Raw genomic sequence first — 24,078 nt, forward strand, 5'->3', positions numbered from 1 at the left:
CGAGTTGACAATATCAGTAATATATCCCTGATGTCCAATGAGTTGGTTCCGCATTTGCATGTAGAGTTGAGGTGGTGTCACATTGCATATATATCTGCATTGTGAATGAGTTAGTATTAATGATGTGACGTGTAACATTTGTGAAATGTGTTTGATTTGTTGATGTCTGAATAATTATTGATGAATGAATGATTGTTGACGTGTGGGTGATTAATGAATACATGGTGTTGTTGTGAACGGATGGATGATGTAGATGTTTGTGATCTACCATTTTTATGTAATGCATTGTTATATTATTTAAGCGTATTTTCACCTCTTTTTGTTGTTGTGTCCAGTGTGCTCCTCTAGAGTACAGTTAATTAGGTACAAGAGTAGTTGCTTGAGTTAGAGGACAATTGTAGCATCTAAAAAAATACGACTTTATGAGCGTTCGCACGCTCACATAATGATTGAACAGAGTCGTCATCGAATTTTATTTATTCCAAAGAAGGGAAGAGAAAATATTAATAAAACTCTTAAAAGAAAAAGAAGATGGTCGTCACAATCATATTTGGGTTTAAGAGTCGATTACGTAGGAGGAATGTATTAACACCCTCACGTCCGTTGTACTCAACGAGAACCATTTAGTTAGATTTCCGATTAATGTTAGTTTAGGTTATTTGTTTTCTTCGGGTGATAAAAGATTGAAAGGAAAATGAAAAAGGGCCGCAAAAAGATTTTTATCAGGGTGCTTTAGACAACTTGTATCCAAATAATCGGGAAAAAGAATAGTAGGCACTAGACCATTTCATTTTTATCATTTTAATTGCAGAAGAATTAGATATCATTAAGGTATTCTGAATAGAGACCGAGTTTGCGTTTGTTTGTATCATGATAGAATGGACTAAATAATGTTCTTTTGTGAAAAAAGTTTTCGATTTTACGAGGAGAGAAAATATGTTTGTTGTGTTAAATGTTTTTGAGTGGATGTCGATGGCTCAGGTGGTCGAGTTAGACAACTTGTATCCAAACAATCGGGGAAAAGAATAGTAGGCACTAGACAATTTCATTTTTTATCATTTTAATTGCAAAAAAAATTAGATATCATTAAGGTATTCTGAATAGAGATCGAGTTAGGAAACTCGTATTCAAGTACTTGGGGAAAAGAATAATAAACACTAAACCATTTCCTTATTCGTCTGAGTTATTATGAAAATAAGTTCGTTTGAGTTTTAGTTGCGAAATTGGTTTGAGATGAATCAAGTTGATGGTTTTTAATAGATGATGATTTTTTGGATGGTCGAGTTAGGCAAATCATATATAAACAATCAGAAAAATGAATAGTAGGAACTAGACCATTTTCTTTGTCATCTTTTGTGAAAAGATGTTCAAGACTGATTAGATGTTTTAATTTTAAATTGAAAAATGCATTCGATGTTGATCGATGTTTGATTTGCATTGTGGAATGAGATAAGAAATGTTTTGATTCGATTTTGAAAATGGTTTGATGGTTGAAAAAAATGAAAGGTGAGAAACGTAACACAAGCTCGCGGGTTGCATCGCTAGGGGCACGAATTATAGCGTGAGGACACCAACTCTAGCGCAAGGCGTAACTTAACGCCACAAACAAAAACGATTTGCAAATTGCATATAAACAAATGCATCAGAATAAGAGGATAGAAACACATACAAAGTAATTACAACACACATTCATCACAATCGAATCGAAAGGGATAATGAAAACAGAAGCGCACAAATCAAGATATCACAACGCGAGGACGTGAATCGATGTCGCGTAATGCGAAGACGTGCGATGCAAAACTACCAAAGTAGAATTTATATTCGATCTAAATGTAACGAAATTGAATCATTGTATGTCAACACAAATTAAATCACAAGTTGCTAACGTATAAGCGAGGTCATCGCAAACAAATCAAAATGCAAACAAAACGTGATATAAAATTTTTGGGGTATGACAGTAATGATCAATGTAATTAGTGCTTAATATTCATCTAAAACCCAATTCACATGTCTTCTCTTGGTGGTCGATCTAGGAATCTCGTTTGAGATTATCATACCATAGTTCTCTAGTTCGATTAGGGTCATAGTTTAACAAGTAATTAGACGAGCTCCAGACTAGTGGTTTCCATATGTATGGGTGTGGTCCACTCTTTCTTGTCTTCATGGAACAGAAATGCATCTCATATCCTTCATCACCCTCTTAGAAGAGGGTTCCAAGAATCCTACGTCTCCAAGGACTTTGCAAACTGCTAGACCTCAATATGCTTCCCACCCTTAAACCTTGTCCCATTCATTATTTTGTATTTACGTATGGTTAAATCTTCACTAAATGTCTTATGCCTCATACCTGTTTAAAAGGTTATACCATATACATGTTCATATGTCTTTTCTACCCTAAGAGAGGAGTTATTGAATCACGACATGAATTTATTTAAAGGCTTATTTGGTTGCTTCATAACAAACTAATCTTAAAATTGCATGGCCTATAGAGTTTTTATTCCATATTGAGCCATGGACTTGGTTGCAAAATCTTTAGACACATAGAAGGATATTTTTAGTGTGAACCAATAACCCATTTTTGAGCTACATCTTTCAACTTTCCTACAAACTTTTTGCACCACCCCGCCACCGCATACAATGTAATTCAACTTCATACACATACAAATCCATAAATACAAACTTAATACAGTCAAATATAAGTCACTTAACACAGGACATACAAAATACAATGATATACATACACAATACTATCTAAATATGCATGCTATACAAAAATATGATACAATATATGATAATACGAACCAATATAAATTGTACTAGTTCAATATGAAAAAGATAAGAACATGGGGATCAACCACTTCAAAGTGAATATTTTATATCAAGGGACCACGACACACACACAACTTTTCAACATCTTCACCATCCTCAAATAATAATAACCATACACTCCACTGTCGAGGGGCCACACAAATAAAATATGAACGACTTCAGATTCAAATGCCAAGCCTTCTCCAATCCCATCAAATTTCTAATTCATTTGTGATATTCAACTTGATTTTTAGAGTTCTTTGAAATAACTTTAGTTTTAAGGGTTTGAAATTATGATTTATTTCTAAGGTTTGAAATCCTATTTTTATAAATTGAGTTTTAGGATTTTTTTTTATAATTTTGTTTGTAGAAGTCTATGTTTTTGTTTGAATCAAGATTCTTAATTTATGTTTAAAAGACTAAAATCAATCAACCAACATCATTAAAAAAAAAGAGACCATATAACTTACCCTTATAATCTATTAATTGAATCTAATAGAAGATTAATTTTGGAAACAAAAACTTTTAAGAAAATATCTTAAGAGATAAATCATCTTTTAGATTCATTGAATAACTAATATATATATAATTTATATATAAACTAGATAAATTGATTATTCAATGAATCTAATAATTTATTTTTATAAAAATAATAATAATATAAAAAAAATCTTGGAAATCAAAAACTAATTTTATAATAGTTTAAAAAATAAAATATATATTAATCCTTTATTTTAAAATACAAAAAGTAATATTAAGAGTTTATTTAAATTGATTTATTTGACTTTATTTATTCACATTATAAATTTTGAGACATTGTTTATAAAACCTTATGAAAACAGTCTATGATGTTTTTATAACATACTTATCCAAAATAGTTTATAAAAAACTAATAATATATTATAATATTTTAAATTGATTTCATTTACCGAGTAGGCAGTTAGTTAGTGTGTGCGTGTTTTCATTTCTACTTTCTTTCTCACCGATTTTCAGCAGAACGTGCCTCATGGCCACCGCACCTTCATCATCGTCGCCGCCACCGCCTGTCACCGCCGACACCAGCACCACTCCACCGCCTTCTTCTTCGGTAGTTCCCAAGGCTTCCCCTTCTCCTGTCTCCGCCATCGATTTCTTCTCCCTCTGTCACCTGCTCAAGGTACATTTACAATCTACTCCTCAGTTTCTCATAAACACAGGATCAATTCAACAATCCAAGTATAATAGCTTTATCTGCAAAATTGAATGCTGCATTGCACTTGCACCGATGATCTTTAATTTTGCTTACTAAAATTATCATCTCATGTTAAACTATGCATGATTTTCGGTTTTCTTTTCTGGTTTTAATTTGTTTTTCTTTAACTTAATAGACAAGAAAGAGAACAAGATGGTTGAGAAGTGACGTTAAGAATCCAGAATCTATGGCTGATCATATGTATCGAATGAGTTTGATGGCGCTGATTGCACCGGATGTTCCCGGTCTTGACCGAAACAAGTTAGTTCACTTTACTTTTTTTTTCTGTGTTTATTATTGATAACAGCCAAATGTGACTTTAGGTTTTCTGAAATTGGTTTGTCTGTTAATTGTCAGGTGCATAAAAATGGCCATTGTTCACGACATTGCAGAAGGTATGCTGTTTTACTCTGCAAAATTTGTGTACTTATAGTTACTGAAACTGAAACTCTAATTCAGTCAAATAATAAGACGGAATTACAGCTACTCTGTAGTTGAAGAGTAGACACACTTGGCTCTGTAGTTGAAGAGTAGACACACTTGGCTGAACTGCATAAGGAAATATCATGTCCATTATTTGCAATTTGTGTTTTTATTTTTCCTTTTGTTACTTGTTGTTCTAACGCATAGAGAGTAGTAATCCGCATACACTCATTCCTCCTAGCCATTTTGCTGTTTCTCTGTTGCTTTTGGTGAGAAATTTACAAAATTCTACCAGACTAGAAGTCCACATGAAAGGATTTTAATAACATATGATGAATTTTCAAGAACTGGGAGAACTTAAGTGAAACTGAATTTGATTTATATCTGTTTGAGCTTCACAATGCATAACCAACTGCGTATATAGTACAGAATCTTCTAGGTGCTAGTAGTTCTGATTAACCAACTGTAACAGAAATTAACTGAAACTTAGCTACTAACAGTTGGTTATGCCTAGCTTGCCTAACTAACAGTGGCTAATACAGAAGGCTGTAGAACACTACAGTGTCCAGTATTAAGCGAGAAAGTCTAGGGAAGGTGGATTTACACACTCCTCCTATCAACATAATGTTGAGCGTTGATTTGATGCTTGAAAATTACAATGATCTTGCTATCCCTATTTTGCTTTTGCTAAAAAAATACAATTTTCAGGCTTTCAAATTGGCAGAAGCTTTAACATGAGAGTATCGTGTTACTATCATATTTCTCATCCATGCTTCCTTCTTGGAGGTTATAAATTGATTTGTTTATTTTGGTTCTTTGTTTGATAGCAATGATTTTGGACACAACCCCCCTTGATGAAATTTCAAAAGAAATAAAGCATCAACGAGGAAAAGCGGCAGTTGATTATATGTGCCGAATACTTGGAGTAGGAGAAGGATCAAGAGGTGCTTACTTGTCACTTTGTCGATGAGTTTAATAATAAGAGTTGAGAAAACTCACACCTCTTGGTTTTAATTAAATTTTCATACTGAAGGAAAGGAAATTACTGAGCTGTGGATGGACTATGAAGCAAATTCTTCTCCAGAAGCGAAATTTGTCAAGGACCTTGACAAGGTTTGTGTCTTTTTGCCTATTATGTCTTTCAGTGGTTCATTTCTGAGATTTACATTTTGGCTGGTGGTTTGGAAAAAAGGTTTTGGAGGAAAATGAATGGAAAGTGAAAATTTTCATTTGTTGAAGAAAGTAACACTGTCTATAAAAAAAGATCAAATGGATTAAACAATTAACTTTAGATTATAAATTAATATTTCTCATAAATTTATTCAATTAGAGAAATTTATCCTCCATTCAAATGCTCTAAGGGATTTCAACTGAAGGGCCTAGGGAGATGGAGGGTGGACATGATGTCTTATCATGCAAACAAATATCTTAACCATGTGTGCTAGGATCATCCAGCCATTTGGCTTTTGTAACCTCATGACATTTTCTTTAGCTTTGTCAAGAGATTTATGCAGTTTAATGTTTCTGATTCATAAGGCTGGATGATATCTTAATGAAAAAGGGGAAGATGGTAGAATACACAGTGATGATGCTTGATCCAACATTGTTTTTCCTTTTCTCTATCCTATGGTATTTAATTCATATGATAATGTGAAACACTTTTCCTACCCTCAAGGGCCTCAAGGGGATTGAGTAGGGGTGACAGACGGGAATGGCCGCCCCGCAAAAGCCCGCAAAAGTGAGGCGGGGCGGACCCTGCAAACCTAAAGCCTAAAATGGGCAAGATTCCACGTCCTTGCCCTGTTAATGCCCGTGTCCGCCAAAGCCAGCAAAAAAACGGGGCTGGGCGGGCATAGTAGTAGCAAATAGCTAGTTTATTGTCAATATTCTACCATAGATTATTTTAATTTGTTTGATAATATTTATACCACATTTTGGTTTGGAGTTAAAGTACCTTGAGTTCTTGCCATGTAAACCGCTAGTTACTCTGGTTCTATAACAATTTTTGTTCCATACAGGTCGAAATGATACTTCAAGCGCTGGATTATGAAGAAGATGGTGAGAGGATTCTTTAATTTTATTTTTTTCTTGCATCTTTTCACTTTATTACGATAGAATACTATATAGGCCTTGTCAAACCGTTTGAATTGTTTGTCAATATTTGAACATTAATCATCTTCAAAACTAATTTATATTTTAGTTAGAAACTTATGCAAATGATAGTGAAGACATTTTAAACTCTTGACAGTTATAACTAATATTTTAATTACCTGAGTTTTCTTGTTTGTTTTCTATAGAATACCATTACTAATAAATCAAATTGTAATAGTGACGACGATGATGATGATGACTAATGGCTTTCAATTTAATTTTGCATATAGATATATTTTTTGTCATGTTTTATAACTGTTCTATCGGTAGTTTGGTGTCATGTTATGCCATTTGATAAAACTACTTTGTCTTCCATTATCTTCTAAGCATTTATTAATGTTTTGCATTCTGGTACATAATGCATGCATAGTTTGATGATATATAACTGTATGATACTTCCTCCGGTGTCAATTATATGCAAAGAAACCTAATTTCACATTGATCAAGGGTTTTCATTAACTGCAATAAATTTTTAATGTAAAAAATAAACAAAAGTAGTAGTAGTATTCTCTAAACAACAAACCCTTCACGGGAACTTGTTCCATAGGAACAAATCGGATACTGATAAAGAAAATGTATATTATTTGAAGAGTGTTTTAGAAGTGACATCATTCGATAATGTGAAATTACTTGATATTTTCTTTCATTTTAAACTACCAAATATGAGTTCTTTTTTGTTTAAACTCAAGACTAAAAAGAGTACAAACATTGGAATGAATGGGTATTTTGATTATTTCTATCTTCATTCATAGATTTATTTCTATACGATTTCTATTTGGTTTAGATCCTTATGTTGTGAAATCCGTTCTCTCATGTCTTTCTTTGTGCAGAGCAAGGGAATGATCTGGATGAATTTTTCCGCTCGACTGCTGGTATGATTTTCAACACTGCCTTTTATTCTTGTGGTAACTTACAGTTGTTTAAGGATTTGACTTCTTTAACATATAATCATTGATAACGAAAAATCATTGGTTGAGATTTCAACAACTTTATAGTTTATCATACACACGGCTGTGTTTTTTATGCTTAGTACCTGTTATTTTTTTATTCGTTGGTTATCGGTGCACTTTATCTTCTAAAGTGCACCAATCCGTTGTTTGCATATTACTTGATTTGGCGATCTATTCACTTGAAATTATATTTTGCAGGGAAGTTTCAAACTGAAATTGGCAAAGCTTGGGCATCAGAGATTGTTTCAAGAAGGAACCATACCTAAATCGCCTAGGTATTCTGATTCAACTCAGAAGTTAATGAGTTCCCTTGAGAGGAAAGTGGAAAGGGTGAGGGATTCCTTTAAAAGTTTGTATCTCAAATGGCTATTGTAGCATGGTGTAGGTATCTTAACAGTGTACAGATAACCAATATAGCAGGTGTGCATGAAGCAACATTTAGAAGAGATGATTTAGCTGGATTATCTTGTATTACTATACTTTGAACCTTGTCTCATATTCATTAGACTTCATTGATTTGGGATGACTGAAATTTTTCAACTTTTAAACGATTAACATCATGGATTGCATCTAGGTTTGTTTTACTTCCAAAAGGAGTAGGTTTCTTTTTGGTCGTATTTTGACCTTTAACTTTAAAACGATGAATTTCATGAGTTGCATGTAGGTTTATTCTACTTCCAAAGAAGTAGGTTTTGATATCTTTTGCTGTGCCTGTGGATATTTTTGGCACTATTTTGACCTTGACTGTTCAATCAACAGTAACAATTATGCAATTTTATTAAAAAGGCTCCACCAATTACAAAAGAACCTTTGGCTAGAATCAAGGTATGTGCGAGTGTAGTATATCAATTTGAATGTTTGTTATAATAGTTGTAATGATAACTGCTAGGAAGATTTTCTTTTTAACACTCTCTCTAACACTCACTTTCTTATTGGAATGAAACACATGTAGGTCCGTTACTTTTGAAATGGATCTCACATAAAATGGTAGGACTCACATGTGTTTCATTCAATAAAAGAGTGAGTGTTAGAACGAGTCTTGAAAAGAGAGTGTTGTTAGCATTCCTCGTATTATGATTACTATTTTTTCTATGTAAGTTAGTTGTTTGGGTCTCGTATAATTATAGAGATTAAGTTGATTAGATTAAACAATATAATTTTTTTCTTTTTCATTTTTCTTGAGTATTATTCTCAATTTGTCAATAATATGATATGATATATTTGTGCGTGATATCTTACTCTCTAGATAATCATACTCTCTGATATTCATTTCTTTCAAGATTTCCATCTTACTTTCCAGATTTCATGAGATACCTTCATTTATTACTCAGCTTCCTTTATTATCTCTATCATTTCTCAGCACATACCTTCCTTTATTACTCAGCTTCATTTATTATCTCTATCATTTCTCAGCATTCTTTTTATCTCTTCGCTTGCGAAGAACAAAACCTAATTCTGACGATGGCAACATTCAACACCATCATTGAACCAGACAACTTTCCCACATCAACAATACATATATCATCATCTCCTTTACGACAAACATATCACCACAACCACCATAGTTACTCGAACACTCGAAACTACAAAATTATCAACTACAAAATTGATATGTTTGATCTATACTTCATGCATCCAAGCAATAATTTTGGTCTTACTATTGTTTCTCCTCTTCAAAATAATTCTAATCATCATTTTTGATCCATATTAATCATGGTGGCCATTCGATCGAGAAGAACAAGTTAGAGTTTCATGACGGAACCCTAATTCATCCAGATGAATTAAATCGACCTTCAATAGTTTTGGATAGATGCAATACCATGGTCATGACATGGATTACGAACTCAATTGAAGGAGAAATAGCTTAAAGAGTCATTTGGATGAACATATGGCATGAGCTTCATGATCCTTATCATAAAGGAGATTTATTATGTATTTCATACCTTCTTAAGAACTTTTTTCCTTCAAAAAGATGATCAATTCTACACTATCCTGAAAAAGTTATGACAAAAATTAGACAATTTTCATCCTTTACCTACCTGCTCTTATAATGTCAAATGCTCATTCAACCTTCTACCCACCATCAAAGTCGGTTGGGAAGGTGATTATATGATTAGGTTTTTCAAAGGTTTAAACAAACAATACTCTTTTCTTATATTATAAACCATGCTGATGAGCCCCTCTTCCACACATCAATAAAGTGTTTTCCATGTTAATTCAACAAAAACGTCAATATGTTGTCCGAGTTGAAGAGGATAAACTGATAGCTAATTTAAAAAAAAAATAAAATCAACTATTTGTTCTACATACTACAACTTCAAAGGAAACTTTTGTGGTCATGGCAGAGGTGTTAAAGTGTGTAGTCATTGCCATAAATTAGGACACTTTTGTGTACTTCAAAAAGCATGACCTTCCGTCCTATCTTAAGAAAGTCAATCTTAATTAATATGTCAAACATAGTCTTCATTGCTAATCTACAGAAAACACTTATGGCCTGATTTAAACCATCATATCAACAAAGTTCCTCTAGTGTTTCTTCATCTACGCACATTCCTTAATTATTCATAGGGTTTATCACATTCTTCTTTCTTTATATATTAACAATACTTGGATTTTAGATTCCAAGTGTTCTACCTTCGATCCTTATTTACAAAATTAATGTAAATCTCCACCATTGATATTAAACTCCTTAATGGTGCCACTATCATCACCGATTAGTATGGCACCATATATTCCAATCATGAATTCTATTTTACTAATTTCTTACTCGTATCTGAATTCTATACCAACCTCGTATCTATTCCTAGACTAACTCAATCTCTTAGTTGTCATGTTAATTTTAACTCTAATAATAACATTATACAAAGATGATTAGTGCAATTTCATCAAAAGATTATATTTGCTTGCATCTTCATCTAATCATGTTATTAACCATGCTAGTTTAAATACTAATTATAGGATTCCTAAAATAAACACTTGTAATATGTGACATAATCATTTTGGTCATCCTTCACATGACACAATCATTCATATTAATAAAACAATTTCCTTATAATGACTTATCTAAGCACAATTTATCCTATAATCTTGTTTATATGTTGAGGATGAACATTTACCTATTTCTAATTGTCTTACCTATTCTAAAAATTATTTAACACAATACACACAAACATTTTCTGAACCTTTTCCTATTTCCTCCATGCTAGGTCATATATATATATATATATATATATATATATATATATATATATATATATATATATATATATATATATATATATATATATATATATATATATATATATATATATATTTGATGATCATAAAAGATTTTGTTGAATCGATTTGATTAAGTTAAAATCTTAAACCCCTATTCGTATTAAATCTTTTCTTACTCTCGTAAAAAATCAGTTTAAAACAAATGTCAAAATCATAAGATCTAACAATGGGTCTGAATTTTTTTAAAAAGAATTTTATATGAACAATGGGATAAATCCAACAAACCTAGTAAAACTCATCCAAACTGACCCAAAAAATGGGTTGGATTGGGTAATTCGGTAAACACGGTTTTCAAAAACAAAAAATCATTCAAAATAATTGAGCTATGGTTAAACTCACATCCAACTTACAAAATTCAAGGGTTATTGAATGACTATTTTTTACAATTTGATGAGTGATGACTTTGATATCTTTAATCTTGTTTGCTTTAATTACAACCTTTTGAATATCTTTTATGTCATTAGTCAGGTTCGATCCTGAGTATATGTCGCGTTCGATCCAACCAAATATCCTTTCAACTTGGATTTCTAGAATTTCCAAATCTTTAAACTTTCTGACTCTAAGTAATGACTTGATCAAAAGCTACTCATTGTGTTGTTGTGCGAGAAGCCGTTGTCACTTCTGCAGCTCTAGTGGCGATCAATAAACCACCTCCACCATCATCGCACAACATTACGAATCTAGGAGCAGAGGCTCTATTGCATTTAGATTTGGTTCAGGCTCCTCAGATAGTTGGATTTGTCCAACTTCCTCCGATTGGACCTTTGATTCTATCTCTAGTTTCAAACCCCGATGCCTTACTTGACTTCTAACTATTGCGAGCTAACCTTGTATTGCAAGGAACCAACGAGTTGGTGAACAACATCTACAACATAGTTCAACATTATAATTTGCTAGAGATAGAATAAAGGTTGATTTGCCTCGAATAATGCCTATGCAATGCTCCTCAACGAGGAAACATCATTCAAGAGGCTATATCAAAGAGAACTCAAACATCCGTCCCCAAGCCAAGTGCGTCAAAGAAAGAAGAAACTCCTAAGCTAAAGAATCGGCAGAGGAAAGCGAAACACCAAACCCTTCCACAAAGCCCCGAGGGAGATCAAGGCAATCACATTCCAACCCTATACCAAGAAAAGAATCAACCATAAAGAAATCAGCTGAAGCATCCTCTTTGCTCATAGATTTTGGATAAAAAAATACCAAAAGCCATGGATAAGCCACCCAAGTGATAATAGGAAATTACATAGACATATTTAACTCGATTGACATGCATTTTAGTATCGCCTTTTCTTTCTTTTTATGGTGTTATGTTGGAAGTTTGTGTTGATTTCAGGTACTTAATAGATAGAAGCCTATGCGCGAGAAAAAAAGTGCAAAACGACGATATCAGATAGAAAAATGGACAAAAGTGTTGTTGTGACTGACTGCCGGTCAATAAACTAGAAAAATCAAGCCTTGACAGGATGGCAGACAGACTGTTTGAGAGCTCCCTGCTTGACGGACGAACAATCAACTTGAGGTGGTTAGCATATTCACCAATCTTCTGTTTTCTTAAATTTTCTCCCATTTTGAGCACTTTTCTCAACCAACTGTTACACAATTTTGGAGCAGTTTCTACTGATTTTTGACTCTATAAATATGAGACCACTTGTTCAGTATTAGGGGTTCTTGAAGAGTTTTAGATTTTAAGCAGAAAATCACTTTTGTAAAAGTACCTATTGCCCATATTGGGTGATAAGTGCACACTAGACCAAAATTTTGAAAGTTCTACTGTTGTATTTAATTTGTTCACTATTCCAACTTACCGGTATAATTTTCCTGAAATTTTTATTTGAAATTTCTCTATACCGGTTAAAGACCCCATTGGAACATGTTTATATTTTATTAGCTTTTAAGTTACCGTGCATTTTAGAATTCTTTTATATATATATATATATATATATATATATATATATATATATATATATATATATATATATATATATATATATATATATATATATATATATATAATGTTTTACAGTTCTCTTATGAGTTTAATAAAGTATATGCTATTTATTTTTGCATCCCTGTCCGACAAAATTTCTAGAGTTCAAGATGTGAAGGTCGTCCTTGCGACGAGACTCAATGAATTATTTGGCACGAATTTTAGTTTTAAATTGTTTTTCTGGTTCTGGTTTTTAAGATTTAATATTCAAAATGTTTTGCATGACAGTGAAAACTTTTAGATACTGGTCAACAACACGACAATGTGAGACCAGTATTCGATAAACTTTCTGCATCTGTAATTTTGAATCGTTTAGGGACCGGTAAACATCGCGACAGTGTGAGACCGATGTTTGATCTATTTTTTGCATATACGATTTTAAAACACTCAGGTACGAGTCAATAGCACGACAATGTGAGATCAGTACCCGATTAATCTTTAATTTCTAAATACAGTGACAACGCTTTAGACATTAATTAGGACTTAGTAGTTTTGAACTCTATCATTATTTTTGTGTTTGATTTTTGACCTCCTTTTTAATTATACAAAAATGCACATGATAAATGAAATGAATTGATTTGAAATGATGCACATGATTTGAATGAAATTATTCAAATTGATAAAAATTGACTTTTTGGTATTTTGGTTGACTTTTGCAAAACATCTTTACAAATAGATGAATGAAAAATTTAATGCAAAATTTAAGGTATGACATTAAAACATACCTAACCAAGTAACCATTATTCACTCCTTCACTCCTTCGAACAATTGCGATGGAGGACGATTGTTATGGGATGAGCCTAAACCCAACCCATCATGCATTAGACCCATTTATCCATCATTTTCTTCACCCTTAACTATCTATACGCATGAGAATAGAGAGAACAAACTCGATACCTTTCAAATCTTTTTCATCTACTCATTTAAGTGTGAGAGTGTTAACATATACATCACTTTTCACGAATCATTCATCTAGATCTAGCTCGACAAACCTGTTCAAATCACCCTATTTTACTTCAAGTTTTATTTACCTTTTAGTTAAGTGTCCGTTTCAGTTTATTTTAAAAATATTTTTTATAATATTACTTATATTTACTAAAAAAGTTTTACAAAGAGTTTATTTATTTTTAATATCAAATGAAAATTAATTTAAATATTTTTCATAAAATATTATTTTAAATATTTTATATTTTATCATAAATTTTTCTATATTAAAGTTTTAAAAAATGAGATTAATTACTATGCACTGTCAATGTAAAAAGTTTTACACTATCGATTCATCACCATCACCCGTTTGCATTACTTTATAGATTTTTAAAATAAAAGTCAAATTTATTTTAATATCCAACGGCTATGATTAATTGACCGTGTAAAATCCTTTTACACTGTAAGAGTATTTTAATTAAATTCTTAAAAAATTAGTTAAAATTAAAATTATTTTAAATAACTTTTTATAAAAAATATTTTTAAAAAAATATGTATTATAAAATATATATTTTAATTTTTAACAAATATTTATATTACTAAATATCTAAATTAATATTTTATTTTATTTATTTAGTTAAATAGTCTAATAGCTAAAATCCATAAATAAACATCGCAGTCGCATATTCAAACTTGCATTGAAGATCTAAATTACTAAAGAGTTTGAAAAAGGTGCTAATCTTATTTTTAAAAAAAGACCTCTATTCATTTTAAGAGAAAAAATCAATATCTTTTTCATCCGCTCCCTTTATTTTCCATTACAGTTAATCACTCTTTCACTCTTTCTCATTTCTAATCGACGCCAACTACCAAGAAATCTAGTCTTCTCGATTTCAAACTCCCAAGAAATGGCATTCTTTCTCAATTCTTCTCGCGCTCTTCGTTCCGTTCGTTCTTCCATTCACGTACGAACTCCTCTCACGCTACTCATTCTTCTTCCATTTCGCTCAGTTTCTTACTCATTCTTTGTTTCCTCTTTCGCAGGCAACTCTTCTCTCATCTTCCGCATTTCAACAAGGTATTTTTTTTGGTAATCTTCATTTTCTTTAATATTCATATTGATTTTGTTACTGTTTATAGTTATTTATTTATTTATTTATTCAACAACAAAATCTTGCGCGGGAAACCACTGAGCTGATATTTTTTTATTATTTTAGGGTTTTCTGGAATTTTTCGAAGCTATGGTGGTTTTGAATCGTCGGAAAACTGTATATTGCAACCTCAAGATGAAGAGATTTCTACACTTCGTCAACAATTCGAAGCTGCTAAACAGAGTTTTCTCAAGATTCCGAATGCTCTCAAAGAAATGCCGAAAATGAATCCGGAAGGTTTTTTTTGATTATTTCTTGCTTAGGCGTTTTACTGTTTTATAGGAAATTGAATTGAATGATGTTTGTGTGAATTGGATTTTTAGGCATTTATGTGAATAAGAACTTGAGATTGGACAGATTGCAAGTTTACGGTTTCGATTACGATTACACATTGGCACATTACTCAGATCATTTGCAGACTTTGATATATGATCTTGCTAAGGAGTACATGGTTAACGAGGTTTCTTTCTGATTGCAGTTTTTTCTAACTCACTCTTGCTGTTTTGGTTTCTCTCCTTACTCTTCTTGTTGCTTCTTTCAGCTTAGGTATCCGGACGTTTGTATGGGTTTTACATACGATCCAACTTTCCCTATTAGAGGCCTATACTATGATAAGTCAAAGGGGTGTCTCATGAAGCTGGATTTTTTCGGTTCCATTGAGCCGGACGGATGCTACTTTGGTAGACGCAGGGTATTGGACATTGTTTCACTTTATTTCATTCCACGCTTTATTTATATGCAGCATCAAGTTAGCTACTGTTGTCACTTTGATTTTGTTCTTAATTTCTTATGTAAAATCACACACAATTTGAACTGTGTTGGAGTTTTATGCATTGCATGGTTGGCGTTGTCTGCATTGAAGTTGTGTGTTGCTGGTTTTATTTTTAACAGCTTCTTTAAGCATAGTTTGTCTGTTAATAAAATATAAAAGACGTTTTTCTTGCATAAATTTGTTTCTTCCAAATTTTACAGTTGAGCCAAAGTGAAATACGAGATGTATATGGTACGCGACACATTGGCCGTGATCACGCTCGATCACTGGTTGGTTTGATGGATTTCTTCTGCTTCAGTGAGGTATGTTCCTTGTCATTCTTGAATAATTAGTTTGTTAACGATTAGCTGTTGCATGACTAGAGGACTTTTGGTACTGTGGAGTATTGAAGCTTTGCGTTAGCAAAATTTTATGAAATGAGTCTTCTACATATCATCTCATGTCATATAAGATTCTCATTCTACTGAGTAAGTGTGTCACAAAACTATATAGACAATTGACTGGCTTCCATTGACATAGCACCTTCAATTGTCAACTAAAATGGCTCTCCCATTTGAGCCCAGTATATCAGAAGAAATGGACATAGGATGCGGAGCACAATAAGACATCCGTTTATTGCTATCTTGTAAGAGATAAGGAATAGCACCGGGATTCATGATTATATAATTTAGTTAATAGAGACGAGTTCTTATATTCAAAATGTAAAGTTAACAGAAAATTAGCTGAAATTCTATAAAATTTGTTCCTTTTAAGGCCATGTATGTGCTTATTTTAAAGGAAAGAAAACTCTCTTCAAAGTCAAAGCTATGCTGCCAGTTTCATTTTTCAATTCCTCTAACTTATTAATTATCTTTCTGCCAAAAATATTAGGTTGAAAGCTAATTGTTTACAGTGTTACTTGGTAGGCATGCCTCCTTGCTGATATAGTGCAGTACTTTGTGGATGCTAAGCTAGAATTTGATGCTTCCTACATCTATGAAGATGTTATTCGTGCAATTGATCATGTCCACAGAAGTGGCCTGGTTCATAGAGGAATTCTCTCTGATCCGCATAAATACTTGGTGAAAAATGTAAGTTCAAAACATTTTATAATTATTTCCATTGACAATTAATGAATGTGTTCAACATATTCCACAATAAATGGTAGACAATATGTTCCAAAAAACCTATTTCAAGATATAGTATCTTAATACAGTTAAATATTTTATTTTTGTATCTATCTATCTATTGTCAAGGTAGACATTGTTTGTTGTGTCAAATTGTGTTATCTTATTCTCGGGTTTATAGCTTGTAGTTGTTATTTACTTGTCTGTGAATATTTCAGGGAAAGATTTTAAGTTTTCTCAAGAAGCTAAAGGAGAAGGGAAAGAAGCTTTTCTTGTTGACTAATTCTCCTTATTACTTCGTCGATGGTGGGATGCGTTTTATGTTACAGGTATTTGATAACGCAAAATCATATCACACATTTTATATGTATCATGGAATGCTTTCTATAGTCTTCACTGGACCTGTTAGAGTTTAATAACTTTTTTTAATTTTCGGAAGCGGTCTTCCACAATCATTGTCTATGTGGAATGTAAATACATTTTGAGCCAGACAAAGCTCCTTTTCTACTTTAGCATTCTTTTATCACGTGCTAACTGGCAAATTATATATCGAACAGCGCTTTAGAATATATATGGAATAACAAATGCAATAAATTATAAAAAATATGAGTGAAATTTACATTCAGATGATGGGAGTCTCTAAATGGAGATTCTATCAGACATTGTTTTCATTTTTCTAGCTGATTACTTGTAGTGGACTTTTTCATCTTAGCAACTAGTGTCTAGTAGAGATGAATATCTAACATTATCAGAAAATTCTGGAGATTACAGGCGCTATAGTTTCATTCTTTATTGATAAGACATGTATATATTTTATAATCGATACTCATCGTGTGTGTGTATATATGTATATATTACGTGTCATCTTTAGGACGTAAGCAGTGTCAATGTGTCATGTCTGGTGTCCGTGTCAATTTCCATGCTTCATAGGTCACGTTTTTTTGAACTGTTTGGTTGGAAGTTCCGCACTTGGTTTTAATTCATTTTAATATTTTGCTGTTGTTTTTCCCTTTTTGAATCAGGCCATAATTTCCTTGCGTTTGCTCTTCAATATTTTTTTATTAGGATTCTATGGATTGTAGAGACTCCTGGACAGAGCTGTTTGATGTTGTGATTGCCCAGGCCAACAAACCGCAATTTTATACATCTGAGCATCCATTCCGGTTTGTATCCAATACATTTCATGTGATATGATGTTTGTTTATACATTTTCTAACAGTTCTTCTCGTTTATACATTCCGGATTGTATCTTTATCATTTTGAAAGGTATAAAATTGTCTTCAGCACAAGATCATTTTGATGTTACTCTTTAAAATTATACTAGTAATTAATGGGAAATGAAAGATGCATTTTGATGCTAAAAGAAATTAAGATTAGTGTGTGGCAGGTCGCAATTGAAGCTCATATGGATCATTTTCTTTTGCCAAACAATCTTTTTCTCATCATTTCTTTTTTTTTTCTCATCTCTTTGACATTTGATTTTGCATTTATAAATCTTGAATTATTTGGAAAGATACCAATATCATTGGTTATTCTGTGCAGTTGTTATGACACCAAGACGGACAATTTAACTTTTACCAAGGTTGATAAGTTTCTTCCAGATAAAATTTACTATCATGGATGCCTCAAATCCTTTCTCCAAATAACCAAGTGGAAAGGCCCAGAGGTATGCTTTTATTTTATAAGCCATACTTCATAATATTTCTATTTACTTCAATTTTATGATAAGTTTTAATTGCAGAGCAAATGTATAATATGCCATTAAGTTTATTTTGTACAGAAATCACAGAATACTAAAATTCACATTTTTATTAGGTAATATATTTTGGAGACCATCTTTTTAGTGACTTGAGAGGGCCCTCAAAGGCAGGCTGGCGCACAGCCGCAATCATTCATGAATTAGAGGTATGCATGCTATTTAATCATTTTCATGTCGATTTTCATATAACACTTGTAAACATGCTAATGCTGTACTATAACTCGTTTCCTGTCTGCAAATATATGCATGTTTAGACTTTAAACATTTTGCATGGTCAGTCTGAAGAAGGGTGGAGCCCATTGTAGGTCTGTTTATCTTTCATTTGCTAGAACGTAATCCCAAAACATGGACTTTTGTTGTCCTAGACACATGCAACTGGTAAAATGTTAGCAATAAGAATCTTCCTAGTTCCTGTTGGTTATGCTGCTTATGCAGTTGCTAAAAGATTAAGTAGTTATGTTTGAGAATCTTCATGAATGTTTTTTCTTGAGCTACTGATGCATGTAGAACTATTTTCATAGTCAACACCTGAAACATTGACATATTTATTTGCATTAATTCTTCAACAATGCAGAATGAAATACAAAAGCAAAATGAAGATACATATCGCACTGAGCAGGTATCCTTAAAAATTGTCCTTGCTAACATTATTTCCTTGCAGTTTCATACTTGCTTACTTTGATGATTTCATGTTACTTTTGATAAGTTGTTGTACTGAATACTGACAAACTAGTACCAACTGTATGATTATGTTAATGAGCTTGAGGAGCGAAGGATTGAGGAGAAAATTGTTCATGGGAATTGATGTTATATATACCTTGCGTACAGAGGTTTATCAATTAGTAGAGGACAGTTGTATTTTCTGAGTAAAATGAGCATCTAGATTTTGTTGCCTTTTCTTAGTGAGTACCGAGTGACAAGTTATTGTTTTTCTCATACTTTAATTAAGTGATGTTGGGAAGAATAATGTTAGCAACATACTTTTTAACACACATTTTTCAACACATTCTTTTCTTGTTGGTTAAAATTCACATGGATCTCACGCAACTTATGCGACCCACTTGATTTAGCGGGACCCATATGAATTTTAACCAATAACAACAAATGTGCTGAAAAGGCGGTATTAAAAAGTGTGATGCAAGCGATTTAAAAAGTGTGCTGCTTATGATGTGAATACTGGATATGTTAACGATTTATAAGTCCATTTTAAACCTTAATGTTACACGGTGTATATATATATAACGATTTATAAGTCCATTTTAAACCTTAATGTTACATGGGGTATATTTTTAAATTTGTTCAGAAAGTGTAAATGAACAATTTTTATCGTTATTATAGAAAGTTCCTTATTCTCTATATTTGGTTTATAGTTAACACTTGAACAGAGTAATCGCTTATGTAGAGATATCTTGAAGCTGTCACATTTTATGCTTCATATTCTGTTGAACAATGCAGGCAAAGTTTCATATAATACAGGAGCTACTAGGTAAGTTGCATGCAACTGAAGCTAATAGTGTGAGAACTGCAGCTTGCAAGTCACTTCTGAAAGAACTTAATGAGGAAAGACAAAAAGCACGCATGAAGATGAAGATGATGTTTAACAAATCTTTTGGAGCAACATTCCTCACTAGCACAGGACAAGAATCTGCTTTTGCTTATAACATTCATCAGTATGCAGATGTTTATACCAGTAAACCAGAGAATTTTCTTCTTCATTCACCTGAAGCATGGCTTCATGTTCCATTTGATGTCAAGATTATGCCTCATCATGTGAAGGTATTACCTTTGGTCTGACAGTTCATTAGGTATTTTTCTTTTGCGAGATAATGAAGGTGCAGACAGTACATGAATACTGTTACTTATTTCCAACTTCATCATACATTTTGTTTCTTTCAGATTCCATCAAGTTTATTCAAAACTGGGTGAACACTGCTCTAAATCGCTTCAAACTTTTATATTCATTCTGGGACTCTAACTCTATGGGGACAATGATGTGGCAATTCAGATAAGCATATCATTGTGCAGGGTGCACAACTGGAAGACACCTGTTGCAGCAGTAACGGACATTCAGTTTTATTCTTTTTGTCTTGATTACCCCAGTTCATCTTGTAGGAGCTAGCAGTTTCTCATGCTTCACATTAAATCTGAAAAGTGAAATCCCTATACATAGAAAAGTGTATATTTCTTCATGTTACCAGAATGATTCAACAAGAAAAATATTGAACAAGAAAAAAGATTCATAGAAGTTTCACTTGTTCTTTTTGAGATAACTGAAAGATTCCATTTTTCAGAAGAAATAGTAGTACTTTCATTATTACTCCCTCCGTTTTTTTATAAGTGTCACTTTCTTGCAAAAAATTTGTTTCTTTTTAATTGTCACTTGCAAAGTTCAATGTAGTATTAATTGCAATTTTGTCAAAATTACCCCTAGATAATGATTGCAGAGAGAGAAAAAGTAAAGTGAATGTAATAAATAATTAAGGATATTATAGGTAAAAGAAGAATTATTGTTTGAAAAGTAACAATAATGATTAGCTTCTTTGGTATGTGTAAAAAGTCAAAAAAAATGATATTTAAAAAAGAACGGAAGGAGTATGATTTTGAGTGTACAAAAGACTTACTCCTAGTATTTGTCATCAATTTTAGAAATGTCACTAATTTTGTAATGACCATTAATCCTGTCACTGTCAGCATGTAGTTATATATACATTGGCAAACATATTCTAGGTCCTACGATCTAGCTACTGTGTTCCCTTTCATGAAAAAAGATATGGTTGCATGTTTGTATTTATAGCGAGCTTGACAAAATCACTGTCCATCTTGATTTTGTTAAAGTTTGGAAGTTTGTTTTAGTCAATATTTAGGCGACTCTACCGTGCTTCCGCCAATGTTAGTGGAACCAAACATTTGACACTAGGGCTGGACAAACGGTCCAAGCCCGATCCGGAACCGGCATAACCGGAAAAAAAAATGAAAAGGGATTGGGCTGAGTCGGTTAAACGGTTTAATCGGTTGGTCCAAACAGTTTAATATGGGTAGCATTGGACCGGTTCGGACCTATATATATGAACCATTTAAAACCGAACCGAACCGGTTTAATTCACAATTTTACATGCTGGCAATTTCACAAAGGCCCTAGCCTTTTTCCATTCAGACTCAGCAAAACACACATTTCCTCACTTTTCTCATCTCACGCTCTCTCACTTTCTCTTCAAGAACTGTTCATCTTCTCAAACCCTAATCCACCGTCGCCGCTGCAAAAACCTTAATATGGCATAGATCCTTCTTCTAAACCGTGTATATTGTTCACTGAACTCTTCTTCATCATCTTCTTTAAGGTATTTTCGTTTTCTTCTTCTATTTTTTCAGTCTTTTGTTTCTTCTATATATTTAGGGTTTTACTTTGTTCATGAGTTTTCATATGAATATTTGAGTTTTAATGTTTCAAAGTTATAAACTAACATTATTTATTTGTTTTGACATGTTAGATCTCTGATTCTTCTAAAAAACTCTAATCAGGTAATGTTACTTTTCTGTTTGATTCTTGATTTAATAGCTAATGTTATCTCTCTGATTCTTGATTTATTTGTATTAATTATTTTGTTGGATTTTGTTTTGACATGTTTTATTATATGGACTGGAAATTGGAAAGATGGAGCAAGGAGATAGTAGTAGAGAAGTACCACCAGTTGGGTTGGAAATTATGGAGCAAGAACAACAAGACAGTAAGTGTTAATTAACTCTATTTTTTGCCTATGTTGTTTGAATGTGAAATATTGGTTAGGCTATTAGAAGTTTTCAAATGTTAATTTTATTTTGTGTTTTGAAAAACCTGATATGAATTAACAAATATATAATACAGTATTCCTTTTAATAATCTAATACAATATTTTAAAACTACTAGTATTCCTTTTAACCTGATTTTGTGTTTGTACAGTATGTGAACAAACAAATATATAACTAGTATTCCTTTTAATAATCTAATACTACTTATTACTAGTGTTTCTTTCATGCTCATTAGTAGATACAGTATGTGAAAAATAAATAATTTATTAACTAGTGTTCTTTTTTATGTAAATGTTTTTGTTTTACTAAGTGTATTTTTGTATGCTTTATTAATCGTTTGCAGCTGCAACTGAGGCTCTTATCCCTCCTATTGACCATAGTAGAAAGAGAAGGAGGCCTAATGCGGATGGTCCCAAGAAAAAATCTTCATGTTGGGACCATTTTATCGAATTAACTGATGTTGTGGAACGAACTGCTGCCTGTAAGCATTGCCATAAACGATATAGATGTGATCCTAAATCACACGGAACGTCTAACATGCTCGCCCACTCCAAAATTTGTTACAAAAATCCTTACCTAGAAAATGACCTGAAACAAACCAACCTTGCTTTTGGTAGTGGTGGCTTGATTTCTGTTAGCCCAAAGTTTGATAAAGAAGCTTGTAGAAAGGCAATAACTCTGTTTGTTATCCTTGATGAACACCCATTTAGAGTAGTTGATGGTGAGGGTTTTATATTCTTATGTAATCAATTAGAACCACTTTTGACTATCCCATCTAGGAGGACAGTTGCTAGGGATTGTTTTCAGTTGTATCTAGATGAGAAGTTGCGATTGAAAGCTTATTTTAGGTCTGATTGCAGCAGGGTAGCACTTACTACAGATTGTTGGACTTCCATTCAAAACCTTAGCTATATAACAGTTACAGCTCACTTTGTTGACAATGATTGGAACTACCAAAAAAGAATCATTAGCTTTAGTTTAGTTCCTAATCACAAAGGGGAGACCATTGGTAGAAAACTTGAGGATGTATTGAGGGAATGGGGTCTTAGAAATGTGTCTACAATCACTGCTGACAACGCATCGTCCAACGATGTAGCTGTAGCATATTTAAAGAAAAGGGTTCATATCAAGAATGGATTAATGGGTGAAGCTGATTTTTTTCATATGCGCTGCTGCGCACATATTTTGAATTTAATTGTTAATGATGGATTGAAAGAACAAGATTCATCTGTGTCAAGCATTCGTAATGCTGTGAGATTTGTGAGATCTTCACCACAAAGGGCATTGAAATTCAAAGAGTGTGTTGAATTTTCTAGGATTACTTGTAGGAAACATCTATGTCTCGATGTTTCCACGAGGTGGAACTCGACATACATGATGTTGGATGCTGCTGAGAAGTTCCAAACAGCATTTGAAAAATTAGAAGGAGAAGATGTAGGGTATGTGGAATGGTTTGGACGTCATGGTCCTCCTTGCTATACTGATTGGGAAAAGGCTAGGGCCTTTGTGAAATTTTTGAAAATTTTCTATGAAGCCACCAAGGTATTTTCTTCATCTCAACAAGTGTCATTGCACACTGCTTACCACCAATTATCATCTGTTTTTGGTGAGCTTCAAGAAGCATCTATGAACTTGAACTCTGATTTAGCCTCAGTAGGACATGAGATGAAGCGTAAGTACGATAAATATTGGGGAGAGGAAAAGAACATCAATCAATTTCTTTATTTTGGAGTGATTTTTGACCCTCATTA

General features: G+C 32.7%; 2 protein-coding genes across 2 annotated transcripts; both read left to right on the plus strand.

Annotated features, from left to right (window-relative positions):
• The first annotated feature begins 3,725 nt into the window (after positions 1-3,725).
• On the plus strand, positions 3,726-8,089 carry LOC127138481 (uncharacterized). Its single transcript, XM_051064943.1, has 8 exons — positions 3,726-3,964; positions 4,176-4,300; positions 4,397-4,434; positions 5,290-5,406; positions 5,496-5,575; positions 6,481-6,520; positions 7,444-7,485; positions 7,762-8,089. The coding sequence occupies exons 1-8, from the start codon at positions 3,815-3,817 to the stop codon at positions 7,827-7,829; spliced, it is 660 nt and encodes a 219-aa protein (XP_050920900.1). The 5' UTR covers positions 3,726-3,814; the 3' UTR covers positions 7,830-8,089.
• A 6,391-nt stretch (positions 8,090-14,480) lies between these two features.
• On the plus strand, positions 14,481-20,858 carry LOC127138482 (uncharacterized). Its single transcript, XM_051064944.1, has 14 exons — positions 14,481-14,718; positions 14,798-14,831; positions 14,971-15,141; positions 15,228-15,364; positions 15,446-15,595; positions 15,877-15,978; positions 16,582-16,746; positions 17,001-17,111; positions 17,848-17,945; positions 18,325-18,448; positions 18,598-18,687; positions 19,116-19,160; positions 19,997-20,317; positions 20,438-20,858. Exons 1-14 carry the CDS (start codon positions 14,662-14,664, stop codon positions 20,465-20,467), a joined length of 1,635 nt encoding a protein of 544 aa, XP_050920901.1. The 5' UTR covers positions 14,481-14,661; the 3' UTR covers positions 20,468-20,858.
• The last annotated feature ends 3,220 nt before the right edge of the window (positions 20,859-24,078 follow it).

This window comes from Lathyrus oleraceus, chromosome 4 (genome assembly GCF_024323335.1).
Source record: "Lathyrus oleraceus cultivar Zhongwan6 chromosome 4, CAAS_Psat_ZW6_1.0, whole genome shotgun sequence".
Lineage (NCBI taxonomy): Eukaryota > Viridiplantae > Streptophyta > Magnoliopsida > Fabales > Fabaceae > Lathyrus > Lathyrus oleraceus.